This window comes from Colletes latitarsis, chromosome 1, assembly GCF_051014445.1.
Source record: "Colletes latitarsis isolate SP2378_abdomen chromosome 1, iyColLati1, whole genome shotgun sequence".
In the NCBI taxonomy this organism is placed as follows: domain Eukaryota; kingdom Metazoa; phylum Arthropoda; class Insecta; order Hymenoptera; family Colletidae; genus Colletes; species Colletes latitarsis.
This window is the reverse complement of record NC_135134.1, coordinates 43,803,722-43,820,709: the sequence shown is the minus strand read 5'-3', so window position 1 is coordinate 43,820,709 and position 16,988 is coordinate 43,803,722. Positions and strand designations below refer to the sequence as shown.

General features: G+C 36.6%; 1 protein-coding gene across 1 annotated transcript in view; it reads right to left on the bottom strand.

Annotated features, from left to right (window-relative positions):
* The window catches only part of LOC143342147 (protein daughterless-like), a 252,889-nt gene that overhangs the window by 195,977 nt on the left and 39,924 nt on the right, over positions 1-16,988 (bottom strand). The window contains exons 2-5 of the mRNA XM_076765713.1: positions 16,088-16,137; positions 10,988-11,216; positions 10,884-10,912; positions 10,165-10,209 (exon numbers count right to left, since the gene is read on the bottom strand). Of these exons, the coding sequence (XP_076621828.1) occupies positions 10,165-10,209; positions 10,884-10,912; positions 10,988-11,216; positions 16,088-16,137 (353 nt within the window). The remainder of the gene's footprint in view (positions 1-10,164; positions 10,210-10,883; positions 10,913-10,987; positions 11,217-16,087; positions 16,138-16,988) is intronic.

Below are 16,988 nucleotides of genomic sequence, written 5' to 3'. Positions count from 1 at the left end.
CGTAATTTCGTCCAAATTCGCGATTGTTGTGCATGGTACATAGACTTCGAGCAAACTCTCTCGCATCGACCGAAATCGAAACGTAAACTGTTTCGTAAACGTTTTCTATTCAGATAGGTTCTTAACCCTTTGACCATCACGAACCCTCCTATAAATACATTCTTCTTGTCGCGGACCTACAAGACTTAGGGTGGTTTCATTCTTTTCATTTCTTTAAGGATTTTTTTTACAAAAAAAAGTATAAGTTAATGATAAACTAAACTTCATTTTATATTAATATTTTTTAGGCCATCTTCAAGCATCAATGATGGTCTGCAATCTTCTTTGTACTGACAAAGCTAATGTCTTTGTAATGTTTAGTTAATTTCGTTCCAAGAACCTTTGAAATAAATCTTGGATTTCTCAATTCTATTACTAAACAACGATTAGCGAATATATAATTTGAACCTTGTTAGAGGACACATATAAAAATTGGAAAGGCTCGATCGATACCTCAGTTATTATTAATTTTATGGAAAATTTTTCTAAGACGACAAATTTTTTATATTTTGTGTGCATTAACTTTACTTGTATACAATTTTGCTATATACCTACGCAACGGTAAACGAGTGTGTTGAAATCCTATTAATGGAGAAATCCCGGTTTAATATCTCAGCTAAAAGATTTCCAAATTTAATTTCTGACAGTATTCGTTACTTGCAGTTTTACTTCACCTAAGAGTACGATATAAATACAACATATGGTTGATGCTTCTTACAATTTTTCCGTTTATTAAGAGCTTTATGATATTACGTAGCTAATAATTTAAGTTTGATTACTTTGTAAATACACTCCAATCATTTTTCCATAAAGTGTTAACCAGAAATGATAAACAGAACCACATTTTGTTGGCGCATAGGGCGATTCGAGAGTCCGTGCACAGAAAAATCTCGATTGGAGAATGCAAAAATCTCCGTCCGTAGGGAAGTGATTCAGAAATCTGTGTGGACATCGATGTCTCGTGAATATTTTAAACGTCAGACATGGAGGGGGACAAACGCAACGCATTCGCCGGGAAACGAAGAGGAACACGGGCGGGGGTGGATTTATCGTCCGTTTGGGAAGAAAACTGCCAACGAAACGATACGCGAATTTACTGCTCCGGCGGGCTACTAAAGTTCGGAAACCGAGAACAAACACAATGGCGGTGAGTCGCGTGACAATAACGTGAAATCGTTAGGGGGGATGAAGGGGGCCCCAAGGGATTAAACGTAACGTGCTTCTTCGACAAGCAACCACTTTGCCAACAAAGATAAGGGGCAGAATCGAGGAGTGCACTTACGCGCGCGTAATAGCCGCTTCGACACCTCGGTTTACGAGCGTACGCGTGCGCGTGAGCGCGAAAAATCCCCCGATTTCTCCGAGTCGCACGCGTGTCCGTTACGTCACCCGGTGCGTGTCCAATAATAGCGCGGTTCGAGAAGGCGACGGTCATAAATTACGCAAAATTCTCGACATATTTTCGTCAAAAGACGGCCCTCGCTCGATCTCGCGTCTAAATAGAACCGGTCCCGAAAGATCGACGTGTGCAAACGATTTCCATTTCGATTTCGATTTCGATCGATGCAAGAGAGTTCTACGCGGATATGTATTTGGTAAAGTGGCCAAATCCACTGAATGTGCATCGAAAATTTTAAGGATATAGTTTCGAGAAAAACGCTGTTAAAATTTTGTGTTCCTATAACAATGAGGTTGGCCATCACGAAATTTAAACAGCCATTACTTAGTTAATTTTAGGAGTTTAGGAATAAGGTTTTGTAAGTACAAAAAAAGGAAATCGATTTGTTGATAGGTTCACATTAGAATAGTTCCTCAATGGACTATGCTACATACGTATACATTTCTATTATTATTAATCATATAATTGTTAGTATTCTGAAACAAGATTCCCACACGATTGCATCATAAAACACAGCCTGTGCCAATACTTTTGTTCGACATTGTATGTCGAATGAAAGTTGACTTATTCGGTGTTTGAAAAGCAAGTAAAACTGAGTTTATTATTAATACATCCGATGTCTTGGCTCGAAATCCAGATCCACTATTTGTATTAATCAAAATTGACTTATTTTACGTTCGAGCAACAAGTAAACACTGGTTCACTTGCTTAAACGTCAAATAAAATAATTTCCATTAGATTAAGAAAACGAAATCGTTGAAGAAACATTAGCAAATTAAAAATAATCTGTATTAAAAATAAAATGTATTTGCAAAACTTTATTTTATTATTTAAGAAAAGAGCCTTTTAAAGCGTGAAGCTTGAGGCTGCAACCCCCCTCCTTAATCCAGGTCTGAGTAGAAACGACCGAGAAACTGTTCCCGAGACTTTCTCGGTGCGTAACACTTGGCTGGCTCGCGAATTATGCGGTCGATAAACGTCAAAGCCGACAAATGAATATTGAAAATCGCTCGTAAAGCTGTTACTTTGTTTGACGACATTCGAAACGGGTAAAAAACCGCCGGACGGCCCATTAATTCTATACGCGCGATTGACCACGTCACGAAACAAGATCGAACTACGCGACTGATCCGTCTAAGGAACGCAACGACGCGGACAGGTGAAGAAATCCGAAATTTTCGGAATGAAATGTTCGCGTGGAACGATGCTTTGATCTTATGGAACGACCTTAATGATCCTCCTGCTGTAAACCTTCCGTGGCCAGGCGGAGGATGTTACGACGCAATTAAAAGCGAAACCCCAAAAGTGGCCAGGATTTAATTTCTTCGAGAAAACACCTGCGACCCTGGGCATCGTAAACTCGCCTTAAGTCAATCAACGTTCAACAGACCGATGCAACGATAAATGCATCATACTTCGATATCTGCGTATATCGGTCCACGATTAACCCTAGACAGACCAGGAAGGGATTTAAATAAGTTACTTTCCTTATTCTATCGTAAGAAATATGATTCTTATTTAATTACGAATTTATAATGTATTTACATTTCTAATACTTAATAGTATCACTATAAAATAAAGAAATGTTTAAGTTATCCACATAATTCTACGTTAAAAATACTTCTTTCTTTAAACAAAATTTTAATAAATTTGTTTATTTAGTGGATAAAGAAACATTTCATATTTTTTTCATAACTTCTTAACAAAGCATTTATCTTTACTTTAGAAAGAAATTAGTATCCTTGATTTTCGTCTTATTTTGGTCTCTAGAATCTCCCATTAAAATTTTTCCCAGGGGTGGTCGAACACCCTGTATGTACGTAAATCAATGCACGTAAAAATATCTAAAGAATGGGTATCTGGAACGATATTATAATATTTGTACGCAATCATAAAAAATTGTTATAAAAGTTACAAATGGGTGAGTACCCGGTTGCCTACAGAAGGGTTAAAAAGCAATGGTGTCATTTCCGGCGTAGCCTGCGGCTTGGACGAGCATCGGACCACACGGACAGTGCGTCCATCAAAAGTTGTCGGTGGTCCAGCTCGAGAAGGGCCGTCCAGTGATCCGTGTAAATGCGTGCCACTTACACGGGAGCCTGGATCCTTCGTTTCTTCGACGCGGCCACAAAATTCCTCGGGGCCACGAATTAGCGAGAAGCCATTCAAGCAGCCATAGCGCGAGCCGTGGAAGTGAACTGGAAGGGCTCCACGGTCTGGCGACCGTAGCACGCGACACCATATGGTCTTCCGATACCCATGACCCCTTCAATGCGCAAACATGCTTTAGAAAGATATGGGGGATACGAGATCTTAACCGAAACGAACTATGCAACGACGTCGTGTGAAAAACCCCGCCAGATAACGAACCGTGGAACTTTTTCGTTTTTAACGATCGCCAAGGGAAACGTGGAACGACCGAACGCTGCCAAAGGAACCGCACCAAGTGCAACACTCGGATTTCAATGAAACTTTGTAGGTAGATAAAGTACCATAAGTATTCGATCCACGTACTGTTGTGTATAACGAGCAGAGAATCGTTTAGGACAGGATTTAACAAAATATGGTTAGCGTACCACTTATGGTACACGAGTCTTAAGCGATACATACGAGGAAAGGTTAAAATTTTGAATTAATTTGAATTTATTTATTCCCTTATAAAAATAACTTTTTCAGTATTCTCAAATTTCTTCCGCCGTAGGTTTGGGAACAAATTGCGTAATTAACAAACATACTTTCGATAGTGAGTTCGTCTATAAATAAATAGATTCGAGCGATGAATTTATTATTTCATTCAATTTTATTAATTTTATCGATATCCTAACGATACTACCGATATCTATCAATAAGTTATAGATAATCGTTAACAGCATCTCCGCTGCAGAATAATTAAATTCAGCGCGACAGGATCTTGTTAGAAGTAAAATTAGGGTCGCCTCGGGATCTTTAGGATCTTTTAGGATCTTCCCTCGGAACGATTTCCACCATGCGACTGTTATTTGATTAAGCTCCCTCTGCAGACAATAATAAGGGTGGTAATTTCAATTGCTTCGCCCTGGAAGCTTTTTTTTTCGCTCGAACGAAAATCCTATTCCCATCGTCGCTCGCGGTATTTATATTTTGGTAAAAGAAGTAGGGTTCTGTGTTTTCTTACGGTGGCAGGACGTTATCGGACACGGTCGAGAGACCTCTAAAAAAAAAAAGGGACAGTGTGTTTCGGAGGGACGATGGTAACGATAAGTGAAACTCCCGGTGGAGGCGGCGGGAATACGGTTACAGCACCCTCGAGGACACTAGAACGCTCATATCCTAATAGAAACGTAATCGCGTAGTCCTGCGCGCTGAATAAATTATTAGCATGGCTTACGCAGCTATGGCCAAGGGTCCGCACAACACGCCATATCGCTTGGATTAACGACGATCTGCACCGTGGGATAATCGAGGATTTATTCGGCCGTGACTCTCCACGTTTATTTATTATTGTTTTGGCTCCATTACCCATTATTGTCGGGCGATTTTTCCGAGTACCAGTCACATTCTTGCGCCGACAGAGTTGACATTGCCTCGCATATTACCAGAAGCTTAAGAAACATTCTTTGCTTTCAACAAGAGCACAAAAAAATTGTACACGTTTGAAAATTCATACATTCTATACATATATGCGTAACAGGTATATAAAAGGATTGTTTTGGAAATCCTAGTTGCAAAAGAATTACCTGAATAAAAAGGAATACCTTTATGAATAATATCAACTTTACCCCTAACGCTAAAGAATATTGATTCGAATAAAAATCTATTGCTAGAAGTTTTCGTTCCAATGAATTTCTATTGGGTATTCACGAGTGGCACCCATTTTATTCTTTGTCTTGACAATTTTATTCCAATAACTCTTTATTAGATTTATCGCTAAAATGGGGCCAAAACATTAAATATATGCTTGCATTAAAGACAGAAATTGTCCGATTTGTCTTCCTAGTATTTTTATTTGGAAGTGATTCGGGGTGAACAAGTTGCGTGACTCACCCTGAAAACGTCGCAAAATTCTTGTCACGATAAGGGTTGTGAGAGATACCAACTACAAAATGTAACATATCTCGTTTATACTCATTTTCATAGCAAAAGCATTCATAATATAATTTGTTGTAAATTGAATTTAAAAACTATTTGTTCCTGTACATATTTTCGCTAGGCGAATTGCAATTAAGTTTTATTTACACACTTCATTCGTGCATAAGAAGATTCAACGAGGTCGAAGTCACGGATAAAAACCAGTTCGTGAATAAAATTTAAACACTGCTCTAAATAATAATACAACCGTCGAGATAACGCAATACCAGCGACGAACGATGCACTGATTTTCCAATTTGTTAACCTGATCCAATTCAAATTGCTCGATCGAAGATTGTCGACAGATTAAATCATTTGCGAGTATTTCGTGGCGATTTAATTAAAAAATTTTTCCGACGAAGGACGACATTCGGCTCAGGAATTATCGAGCATGATTAAAGGCGACGATAACCGGCGGCGTTCGCGTAACTGATTGTGTCATGCGTGTCATCGAAAATGAAAACATGGAATCGTCATAATCTTATCGATCTCTTTCGCCCCGAGGGCCTTATCGAATCAATTTCCATGACAACGGTGAAACGCGTGTGCCAGTTATTTTTAATCACCCGATGGCCCTGAATCTTTCCGAATACATTCGCGTAATTTTGGGCAACGCGGTTGCTTGATAAATTATACGCGACATTATCGAAACTTTCACTGGAGAAATGACAAAAAAGGTTTCACGAGTGCGATCAATGGACCATCGTCCAACGAGAATACAGAAGCATGTTTCTTTCTAAATGTGTAATACGATTTTCTTAATTTATTATTTAATCATTTTATACAGTGCACAAAAATAAATATGATAAAAAGTTAATGTTTACAAGAGTCATTCCACGCATTGCTTCGAAATGATTTTATTTTGAACGTGTTGACCGTCGATAAGAAAAATTCCCAGTGTTATGTTACTTTGTAACGTGTTTTTGTACAATAATAGGGCTTTTAACAGTAGCCACTTTTGGGGGCAAACAGTTTGTTAAGCAGAGGTGTATTTAAATTAAATTAGGCAAATTAAGAGTATAAAACCACACTTTATCTGAATATTAATATGAGTAAACATGTGAGCAAAAATTACATGATGTGAAATCGAACCGTTCTCGGTATAATATAAGAGAAGAATAACCTTACACATTTTCAATTAATATTAATTAACATATTGACTGCCAACTATGAGTTAACTCGTAGCTAACGATTTATCAACGGTCGTCACTTACGAGTAAATAGTAGATAATAAGCGTACGGAAGAAAAATACAAATCAGTATGCATTAGAGAACTGAATATTTATCTATGAAAAAAATTAAGTATCAAATCATTTCGTAGCTAATGAACATGTTAATGTTTTTTTTATACAATAAGGGGCTAATTGTCGTAAATACATTCGTAATTATATAACTTCGATTCGTTCTTATTCTGTATTTATTATGTTTCCGATGACTCACGTACAGAAGTGTACGTAGGCAGTGTAAGCGTATGCTGAATAAATAAATAAATAAATCAATCAAAGGATCATCGACGCGTAAATTTTTCACCGCATCGTGGGGATCATCTTTCACCGATTGGACGCAATCGACATCGAGGGAGAGTGCGAAAACACCGCCCACGACCCTTTTCACAAACCCCCTTCGACATATTTACCCTTGTTTGCCCGGTAATCACGGAAGTGGTAGTTTATCGACGAGGAACGACGCGTCTCGAAAGCAACGATCGAAAAAAGGTCCAGAGAAACGAAATCATAAACTTCGACTTCTCTATAAAAATAAAATTGTAATTTTGTCTGTAATTATACAATTTTTATACAATTTTCATTTAAACGTATAGTTTGCAATGTATCTAAACCAAATTATAAATTCTTCACTGGCCATCTGTTTGATTGTTTGACTTAAAATCGACTGAATCGATTTTGATTAAACCATCATTATTCTATTACGTGTATATCAGAAAATGGAGTAAGCTACTTTTTCCACTTCAAATGTAAACAGAACTGCCTAGTTGATAAAATTTCACTAATATTCGTTTTTAATTATACGAATTTTATGATAGTTATTTAAACTCATGTATATGTAGACAGCAACCAAATAACGCGTAAATAAGAACAGTGATTTTGGTCTCAATTTAAAGCTTGAATCGTACAAAATTGAGGTAAAGAAAAATTGACTTTTATAAGATGCAATCTTAAGCGTCAGGATATGTTTACAGAGCAAAAAATTCATAGTATGTGAGATTTTTATTCATAATTGATGACGTCAACTTCCACCAACGAAAACCAAAACTCCTGCCAGACTCCCGAAGAAGAGATTCATAACTACCTACAAGAGTCATTACATCCGCCTTTTGCTAATATCTTCAAGTACTGGAAGGATGGCATAAAGTATCCAAACTTAAAGAAACTTTCGACTTTCAATCTTCAGAACCGCCATCAACTATATACTCAGACTTTTCAGCACAACAGGCATTTTAGTCGATAAAAAGGGAAGTCTACAAAACCTGGACGGAGTTCCGATGCTAGGATTTTTAAACGACCATTTTTGTATTATCAAAGACGTAAATTATAAAATGTACGATACTTGACTTATACTTGTATTTATAGGAAAATCATTATAACATAATTTGTTAAAAATTAAATTTAAAAATCAGTATATGTGGATGTTAAATTTCAGTACGATTTATTGTACAGTTTTCCAAATAGAATTTGAAATTTTTGTCATTACGATTATGATCGCAGAAAAGAATAACTCTCGAACATACAGTTATAACAAATCATTTATAATAGGGATGAAAGTTGCAGTTTGAGAAAAATTAATTAAAGTTTCACAGAACTGCATCCTTTGATTTCAGAGAAAATGACTGTATGATATCAGAACACGATGAGATCAGAGTCCAAAAATTAAATTTCCTACATAAAAGTCAGATTTCAGTTTTAACATCGAAGTCTAATTTTGACTAACATAGTTTGGAAACGACTGCCCTGAAAACCTTTTTGCTTTCTACAAATTTTTGATACATAGACACGACTAAAAAGAACTGTTGTTGGCAAAAACAACCGTAACGCTGGCGAAATCTCGGATGAGACATAGCTTCCTTCGATAAATCAGTTAAACGAGATGCACGGAAAGAGAAATTTAAACAGGTGCGCGAGCGTGTTTGATCATCAAGAGGCAGTTTGTGTTCGCCTCTCTTCCTTTGCCACTCGAAAGAGAATCACGAACGCGGACGACAAATATTTAACGTTCTTCTATCGATCGATATTATATCCTATTTACCGAGAGCCAACTCTTTCACGCGCTGTACGCATGTCACATTTCCGAACATGGTTTATTTAAATCGGGTATTCTCGATCATTTGCAATCGGATCTTTTACTTAACTCGAACACGCGACCCTTGGCAAAACCTTGAAACTCATTTTATTAGAACTTTTTATGTTTAACTCTGTTAAAAACTAATAAGACTTTGCAAAAGACGGAATTAACAAACGAGCATTACACTAAATATTAACCCTTGCACGGCAACCTCTATTTTGACCTGAATTTAAATACTGATGTTTCGTATTCCTACATAAGCTTCTTGGTTAAATTTCTTAATTATTGTATTTGTAAATTTATTATTTTTTTATTGTTATTTATTTTAATCAGTTTATATGCCTCCCATCATTATTGTTATTTAGTGAAAATTAAAACGTTATAATTTAATTACAGTAAAACCGACGAATATGACGAAATGAGGCATCGTTAAAAAGTTATTAACAATTAAATTCAAAAATTTCAAATAGTTCTGGAAAAATTATTTTCGGTTGCGGGGGTCAATTACAATCATTTTTGGTCAATAGACATACCCCCGAAATCTTGCGCATTTTCGAGAAAAAAATTCAGTACGGTCGGAACTTTAAACGTTAATAACTGTTTAACGAAGCTTTCATCAACAAATTGGTATTCTTGATTTTCGTCTTATTTTGGCCTCTAGAATCACCCATTAAAATTTTTCCCAGGAGTGGTCGAACACCCTGTATATTTCTTCGCTTTTTAACAATTACTCTAAATAAAAGAAAATTTTACCATCTTTTCTACGAAATGTGACACTCTTAAATGTAATAAATTTCTTTTCTTAAAGCACAATTATTTTCAGAATAAACGTGTAGGAATTGCACGAGTTCGAAAAAACCATCCATTCGTTGGTCTTTCGTGGCTCAGTACTTTCAGGATTAAATACATATCGCCTATCGAGAAGTAAAGAACGTGGGGATAATTTCGTTGGATGAAAAATGAGAGGCGTGCGACCAGCGTGGATTACGTTCATGAGAAAACGACTCGAGATCCTGAAGTTTTATCCGACGCTGGTCTCTTGGTAAAATCATTATCCATCGTAACTCAGCTCATAAAGATTACGATCGTGAGCGGTCTCTGAGATCATCGGAGCGTCTTCTTCGTACTTCGAGGAACGAAGAAGAAAAAAAAAGAGCAGTGTAATTTACGAGGCAACCTAATTCTATCGTTTTTCCGTCGGTGGCGTTTACCAATCGCGCCGCTGAACTCACATGGTCTCGATGCATTCGAGCCATTATCGAATGGGGAACGCGTTTCCCGCAGACTGGCATGCGCTTATTAAATATTTTTGAGTCACTCACCCAGTGCTGCGTTGTTACGACCTCGCCGTCCGCTCCGTCCAGGGCCTGCTAAATCAAAAACCAAACGATCAATGATTATTCCCGAATTTCACAAAATAACAATTATTCTCAACCTTCTTTCGAAAACGATCATTCGGTAACAACTAATTTTTATTTCGTCGGAAGGCAGTTATCACGTAAACTCAAGCAAGCTTTTCGAGAAACGAGATTATCAAAAAATATAAATTTTTAATTATTTTAAATATGACTGACATTTAATTTTGGTTAATCGATATAAACGGCTGAAATTTTATTGTTTTATGGAATTTTTGTAAAATACACTTTTGCTAGTTGAAAATTAAGTAGCGCGACAAAATACCACGTATAAAAATAACACATAACATTGAAACCAAGTTTTAGTTCAAAATCAGAAATAACTAAGGTTTGGACTAATTTTTTTAGAGGAGATATACTCTGCCTCCCTCCATCCATGCGAGACATAATATCGAAGAAAGATTTAAGTGAAAATAGTGGAGTTACATGATATTTTCTACCAATATGTTTGGTAAAATCTCTTTCAATAAATCTGAGAAAACATATTAAAATAAATATTCAATGGTTCCCTACAAATATTCGCGGATCCCCAGAAATCTATGATTCCCTAAGGGTTCGTGGAGCACAGGTTAAGAATCATTGATCTATTCTAACCGACCACCCTTTAAGGAGCAAAAGGTACTTACATCCTTTTTCCTCTTCACGGCTGCCGCACCTGAAACAATCGAACGAGACACTTCAACTTTGACGGACTCCCGACCGACGACAAAGGGGTTAAGAATAAACTAACCAGCTGTGGAGTTTGGTAACCGTGCTCCGTTGGTGCCGGTGGGTGCTGCAGGGTTGGCAGCGGGAGTGGGTGTCCCGGAGGGCGGTACACCCCGGGTTCCGAACGGGAAGTACGGAGAATCCGGGGGGTAGGTGGCGCCCTCTACGCCTCCGCCACCCCCGCCGCCGCCCCCACCTGGCCCCCCGCCTGGCCCTCCCGCCGTCGGACCGTATGCTGCTCCGCCATACGTCTGCAAAACGATCAGTTTATATCGGTTATTCGACAAGTGTACAGACTGAACCCAAGGTCATTGTATTAAAGTGTTCAGATATCTTATACTGAAACGCGGAACAGGTCTCCCCCCTCTCCACACAGAATCACTTAACAGATTTGTGAAAATATTCTCGTCGGTAGCTGCAAAGCACGAAAGGCAAATATGTTTCACGAATAATCGTAAAGCATTATTTGTACCGGCTATTATGATAATTGATTAAGTCATATATTTCCCGGTTCGAGATACTTAAATGTTAGCGTTTGACCATATTAAAAAATATTTTTCCATCGCGATGCAAACTGTGTCAAAAATTAAATGTTCTGCTAATGTAAAATTGATCCAAGATCGTTAAAATGAATAACTTACACGAAAGTGTGCCACTTTAAAAATTATTATATCCTAGTTGATGACCCACGATGACACAAGAATTACAGATTTCATCAAGAAAATATATTTATTTTTAGAATTGTATTATTTACTTTAAGATTGCAACTTGCAAATGGTAAAAAAGGCTGTTCATCGCGTTAAAGAATTTTTTAATGCAAATTATTATACATGTTTGAAATAAAAATAATACAAAGAAAGCTTCAAACGTTTTCAATATATAAAACTATGTATGTACTTTGATAATCGATTATTTCGATATTCTTTCCTATGACATTTTAATAATTTGAAAATGAAAGGATTAATAGTTACAAATAATCGTTTCCTTTGATAATAGAAGCATTTTTCGTTCGCAAAATTTCTCATTTGTAAGCTCAATTCACTGTCACGGAGTCCTGAAACCAAATCTAAAAAAAATTAATTGATAACGCAAATTGTGCGTAGATTTTTGCTCCATTATTTGCGTAAATGATTAGAAGAGAGGTGTGTAATTAATTGGCCATTAGAGTAATTACATCTATAGAAAATTTATTGCAATGTTTCTGAAGCGGTTCCTGAAGCAAACCGCATCCACACGGTTGAAACGTTGAAATAAATTTTCTATTACCGTAATTGCTCTAATTGCCAATTAATTATACATCTGCATTCCAATTATCTAACATTTTAAAAGTTACAAAGATGACGCAAAATGATTTAAATAATACGTAACACGCTTACAATTGGAATTTTACATAGAGACTGTCAGAAGACACGTACGAACGAAGGAACCAATGCGAAGAAGAGTATAGAAGGCGAGTCCAATAAATCACCCATCGAAATCAATACTTCTTATCAGTTATGGTTTAACGACTACCGATTAGATATTGCTCTCCGACGACGTAAAAAAGTCTCTACTATCAACGCCTCTTCCTAGAAGTCTTACTAACCGCTCATATGCAAACAGTTTTCGAATAACGCCGACAAAGAAAATCATTCCATTAAAGAACAAGTAGAAAACTCCTCGAAGGATTCGAGCTACGATTCGCCAGTTCTCGACCGAGGTTACTGCAAAACGTCGACGGTCACCGATAAAGGTCGTCGAGATGCAACAATTAAAAGTGCAGCAATAGGCGCGTTAAATGAGGGCACAAGGTCGCCTTTCTATTACGCATTTCATAAATTCGACGTGCGTTTCGATAACGTCTCGCATAGAATCGAGAGTAAACAACGCTTTATTAATTACGAATCGTGGAAATAATTCCATCCGATCGTGACATCGATGCTCCACCGATTTTTATTACAAAGTTAATTTATTCGTAAACTAACTCTCCTTTACGTTTTATTGGAAATATCCATTTGCAAACTAGAGTCTATCGACGAATGTTTCAAATCGATATTCAGGCAAGCGAAGCAACGTGCAAGAGCTAGTTTACAAATGAATCTTTTGTATTCGTTATTCGTGAATAAAATTTTCCCAATTTTACGTATTTCTGCATTCACAGTCCGTCGTTGATAATTCATTTATTATTATAATAAATTATACGACCAAAATTCACGCAATGACGAGTGTATTAATCAGCACAAAAAGTTTTAGTTTGATAATTCCTGATTATAGAAGTCTCGCATAAAAAACAAAAAATAGTCTAAATATTGCTCATTTTTCAAGCCAACGCACAAGGAAAACCCTCTTAACGAGTTTCATCGCGTGGAATCGTTTCGTTTCGGCAGTCTTCTCGCCGACTCGGCTAATTAGCGATCGTCACGGAGGTCGCGCGGAAGAAATGGATGGTCGACACACACCGTGGTAGAAGAAAATGCGAGGGACTTTATCCGCGCCACGGGATAACTTTTCATCCGAGACCGCTTAACCCCCCTGCAACCCCTCCGACGGTGGTCCTTTGTTCCATATAATGTATATATTAGTATGTACGTATTCGTAGTGTGCGGGGGCACACGTACACGGCCGTATAAATGCTTCGTCGCGAACGAGAGCGCGAGGCGTAAATGATATTAAAACCGGCCAGCTTGACGACGCTCAACCTTCGCGAAATTAGGTAATTCTTATTTCCGAGAGGAAAGAACGCACGCGAATCGCCGCGGGCGGCTGAGATTAATTCGCTCTCCCGCGGAGAAGTATCGTTGGTAATTCGCGAGGAAGTCGCGACGATTTCGTCCCCGTGGAACGTCTAATTACGTGCCATCGGAACGAACGAGCTTTCCAGAATCACGAGATTTTTAAACGAACGTGGTTTTATCGACGTTTCACGAGGCTATTTTCATATTTAATGAAATTAGAGACATGAAATCCCGGTTTTACGAGTCAGTTATAAGGTATATACCATTGGTGGGCAAACTGAGGCTCTTCGAAACCCTTACAGCCCGTTCTCATGATACAGTTTTTTACAGTTATTTTTCATTTATTCCTTATCTTTATTTTAAGTTTAAGTAACACCGCAACCGATAACTATTTTAGAAGTATTGATTTAACAAATGACTTGCTCAAACAAAAAATAATTATATTTGAAACTATACGTAAGAATCATGAGAATTTACCAAGAAGTTTATTACAGATCAAAAATAGATGTCATGTCATCGGAGTTTTTATTCACTAAAAATTTAACACCAGTATCATACACGCCAAAGAACGGAAGATGTATTATTTTATTATCATCGACGCATCACGACCATGCAATTTTATCAGAAACTATTGAAATTTACAACGAAACCAATTGTGGAGTTTATATTCTTGACAAATTAGTAAACGAATATTCGTGTAAAAGAGCTTCTTAAGCTAATGGCTAATGCCTACGTAATTTGAAATATAAAACATAACTTATGGAACCCATCGTTAATAAAATCTATTGTTAGGAAGACATTTTTGAAAAAATTAGCTACTCATGTAATTAAATCCAACACTGGTTGACAAATATTTGTCGAAAGATATAACTTATAAGCCAAAAGAAAATAGAAAGACGACAATACACTTCAACCTGTGCAAATGCCGCAAGAAAACGAGAAAGACGTTTTATATAAAGAGTTTGTATGTAAAAAAACATTCTACAGTGTGAATAACTGTGTTGTCTAATAATGCCACGTAAATTGAAAGATAAATTAGAATAAACACAAATTTTCAACTGTACCCTAGCAAGACATTCAAAATATTGCTTTAAAACCACAATTATAGTGACAATAGGATTACATCGAATTTCAAAATATCAAGTATGCGATTTCAGAGTTATGCTCTATTATAGAAGCTTGATGAACATTTGCTGAAGCGTTTGAAAGAAATCAATACACACCTTCGTAAAAATTATAAAAGCGTATACCAGTTAATTACTATAAATTTACGCGTGTTCACCTCCTCGCAAGAAAATTTTAAGCACAATGAGAACCGCTCTCCAAAAATATCGCCCGCAATAAAGTTTTCGGATTATCTAGCGGGCGGCTCAGGGCGCGAAACAGGAAGTAGGAAGAAAGGGAGTAACTTTTTCTCGGATAAATTTGCCTCTACGGCTGCAATAATTATTACGCTCCTGTTTCTTGCGTAATCCCGCTTTATCTTGAGTTTCGAGTCGGTCGAACGGAAGGGAGACAAATTCTGAACTCACTTCCTGTTCATCTATGCGCTAATGCATAAAGAAAAAAAATCTCAACACATTTGTCAACCAATCGGGGAAATATACTTTTTTAAAAAAATAAACATTGTGCTTATACTAACTGTGCGCAAACTAAAACTGAAGATCATATTAACACATTTAGTGCCAGATCAAAACCGTACAAAATTTTGATTTTAAACCATTGTAAACTATGCACATATTTATTCTCCCCGACATCTGAACTGGAGAATTAATTTTTCCAGTTCCATAGTGGAAAATCCAGTCGTCGGTATGGGCGACATGACAGTCGAAGAATTAAGAGGATTTAGATAAAAGTTAATTTTCGAAGAATTCAATATCATGAGTTACCTGCAACTGCAATCTTATCGCATGTTATACGAAATTAATATAAAAACAGATTAAACGTGATTCGGCTATAACAACATTTAGTATTTGACTTCGCCAGCGCAATCATCTGATTTAGACTCCATTAAACATTTTTGGAGGAAGGTTGAGAGGCTATTGTGTCACCAAAAATTCAATAACAGGAACGCATTGTTTGAGGTCGTAAATAATATCTGGGAATCGTTGCCCATTATTTTGATTCACTGTCTGACCGCATCAGTTCACTGCTACAATACCGTAATTACGATAAAAGGATATAAAATTAAATATAGAAACTTGAAGTATTTGTTAAAAGATTTTTAGTGCTAGAATTTGCTCGTTTTATCAACGTTCATTTTGAAAAAATGGGCAAAATTTTCATCTAGTCCTAAACGTTACAAATAAATTATTAAACATAGTTATTATTCGTCGAATAAATTTCTGCACATCTCTTTTTCTGACTAATGAAACCCCTAACGTGGCAAATGTTAGAAATGCACTTACCATTCCGTTGTCCATCGTGGGGCCATACGGCGATTGGAAACCCGACTTCTCTGAAACAAACAAAGAAAGAACGTTGAAACGAAATTCTTCGCGATTAACAAATAAAACTGCAACTTGACATAACTGGATAAAAATGCAATGCTTCTCTTAATCCCTGAGATAACTTTGTTTACTGTAGAAAGTTGGTAAAAACAAAGTCATTCTACGCGCAAAAATAATAAACGAAAGAGATGAAACAAATATTCGCTAATTATGTATATGACCTACAGTTTTTACCTTTCGTAGCAAGAATTATTGAACAGATTCAACGCGTACGTATTAATGTCTTCCATATAACGGATTAAAATGATTCACGGAGAACAGTAGAATTGATTATAAATAATCAATAAAATCGTACATGACGCGTGAAGCCTTGAGCGTGAATAATAGATAAAATTAGTGTAGTTATATTAACACGTCAGACTCCAACGTATTAAAACGTCATTAACATGAAAACAAAGTCAGATAGAACGAACTTTTATACAAAAGTTGTCAGTCGCTAACATGTAAATGTCGAAACACAATCGTTTCGAACGATTGACCCTTGTACTAAATAATTACGCTTTAATTATTTAACGTTCACTTTTATTCGATCGATCGTTAATAATATTTAAAGATACAATAAAAATGTAGTATTTAGTTTGTTTAAAATAGTTGAATGATAGAAACCTAATATTTAAAAAATTTATTAATTCTGCTAAACGGATCAGTAAAATTGAAATTAGAAATGTAACGCGTAGGTATAAAAAGTGGTTAAAATCTCGAATTTCTAGCAGGAACGTTAAAATTTTATTTAATCAAACTGTGATCTCTGATTATAAATTTTTGGAAAAGTTATCCATGTATACCTCGAAGTGTTACA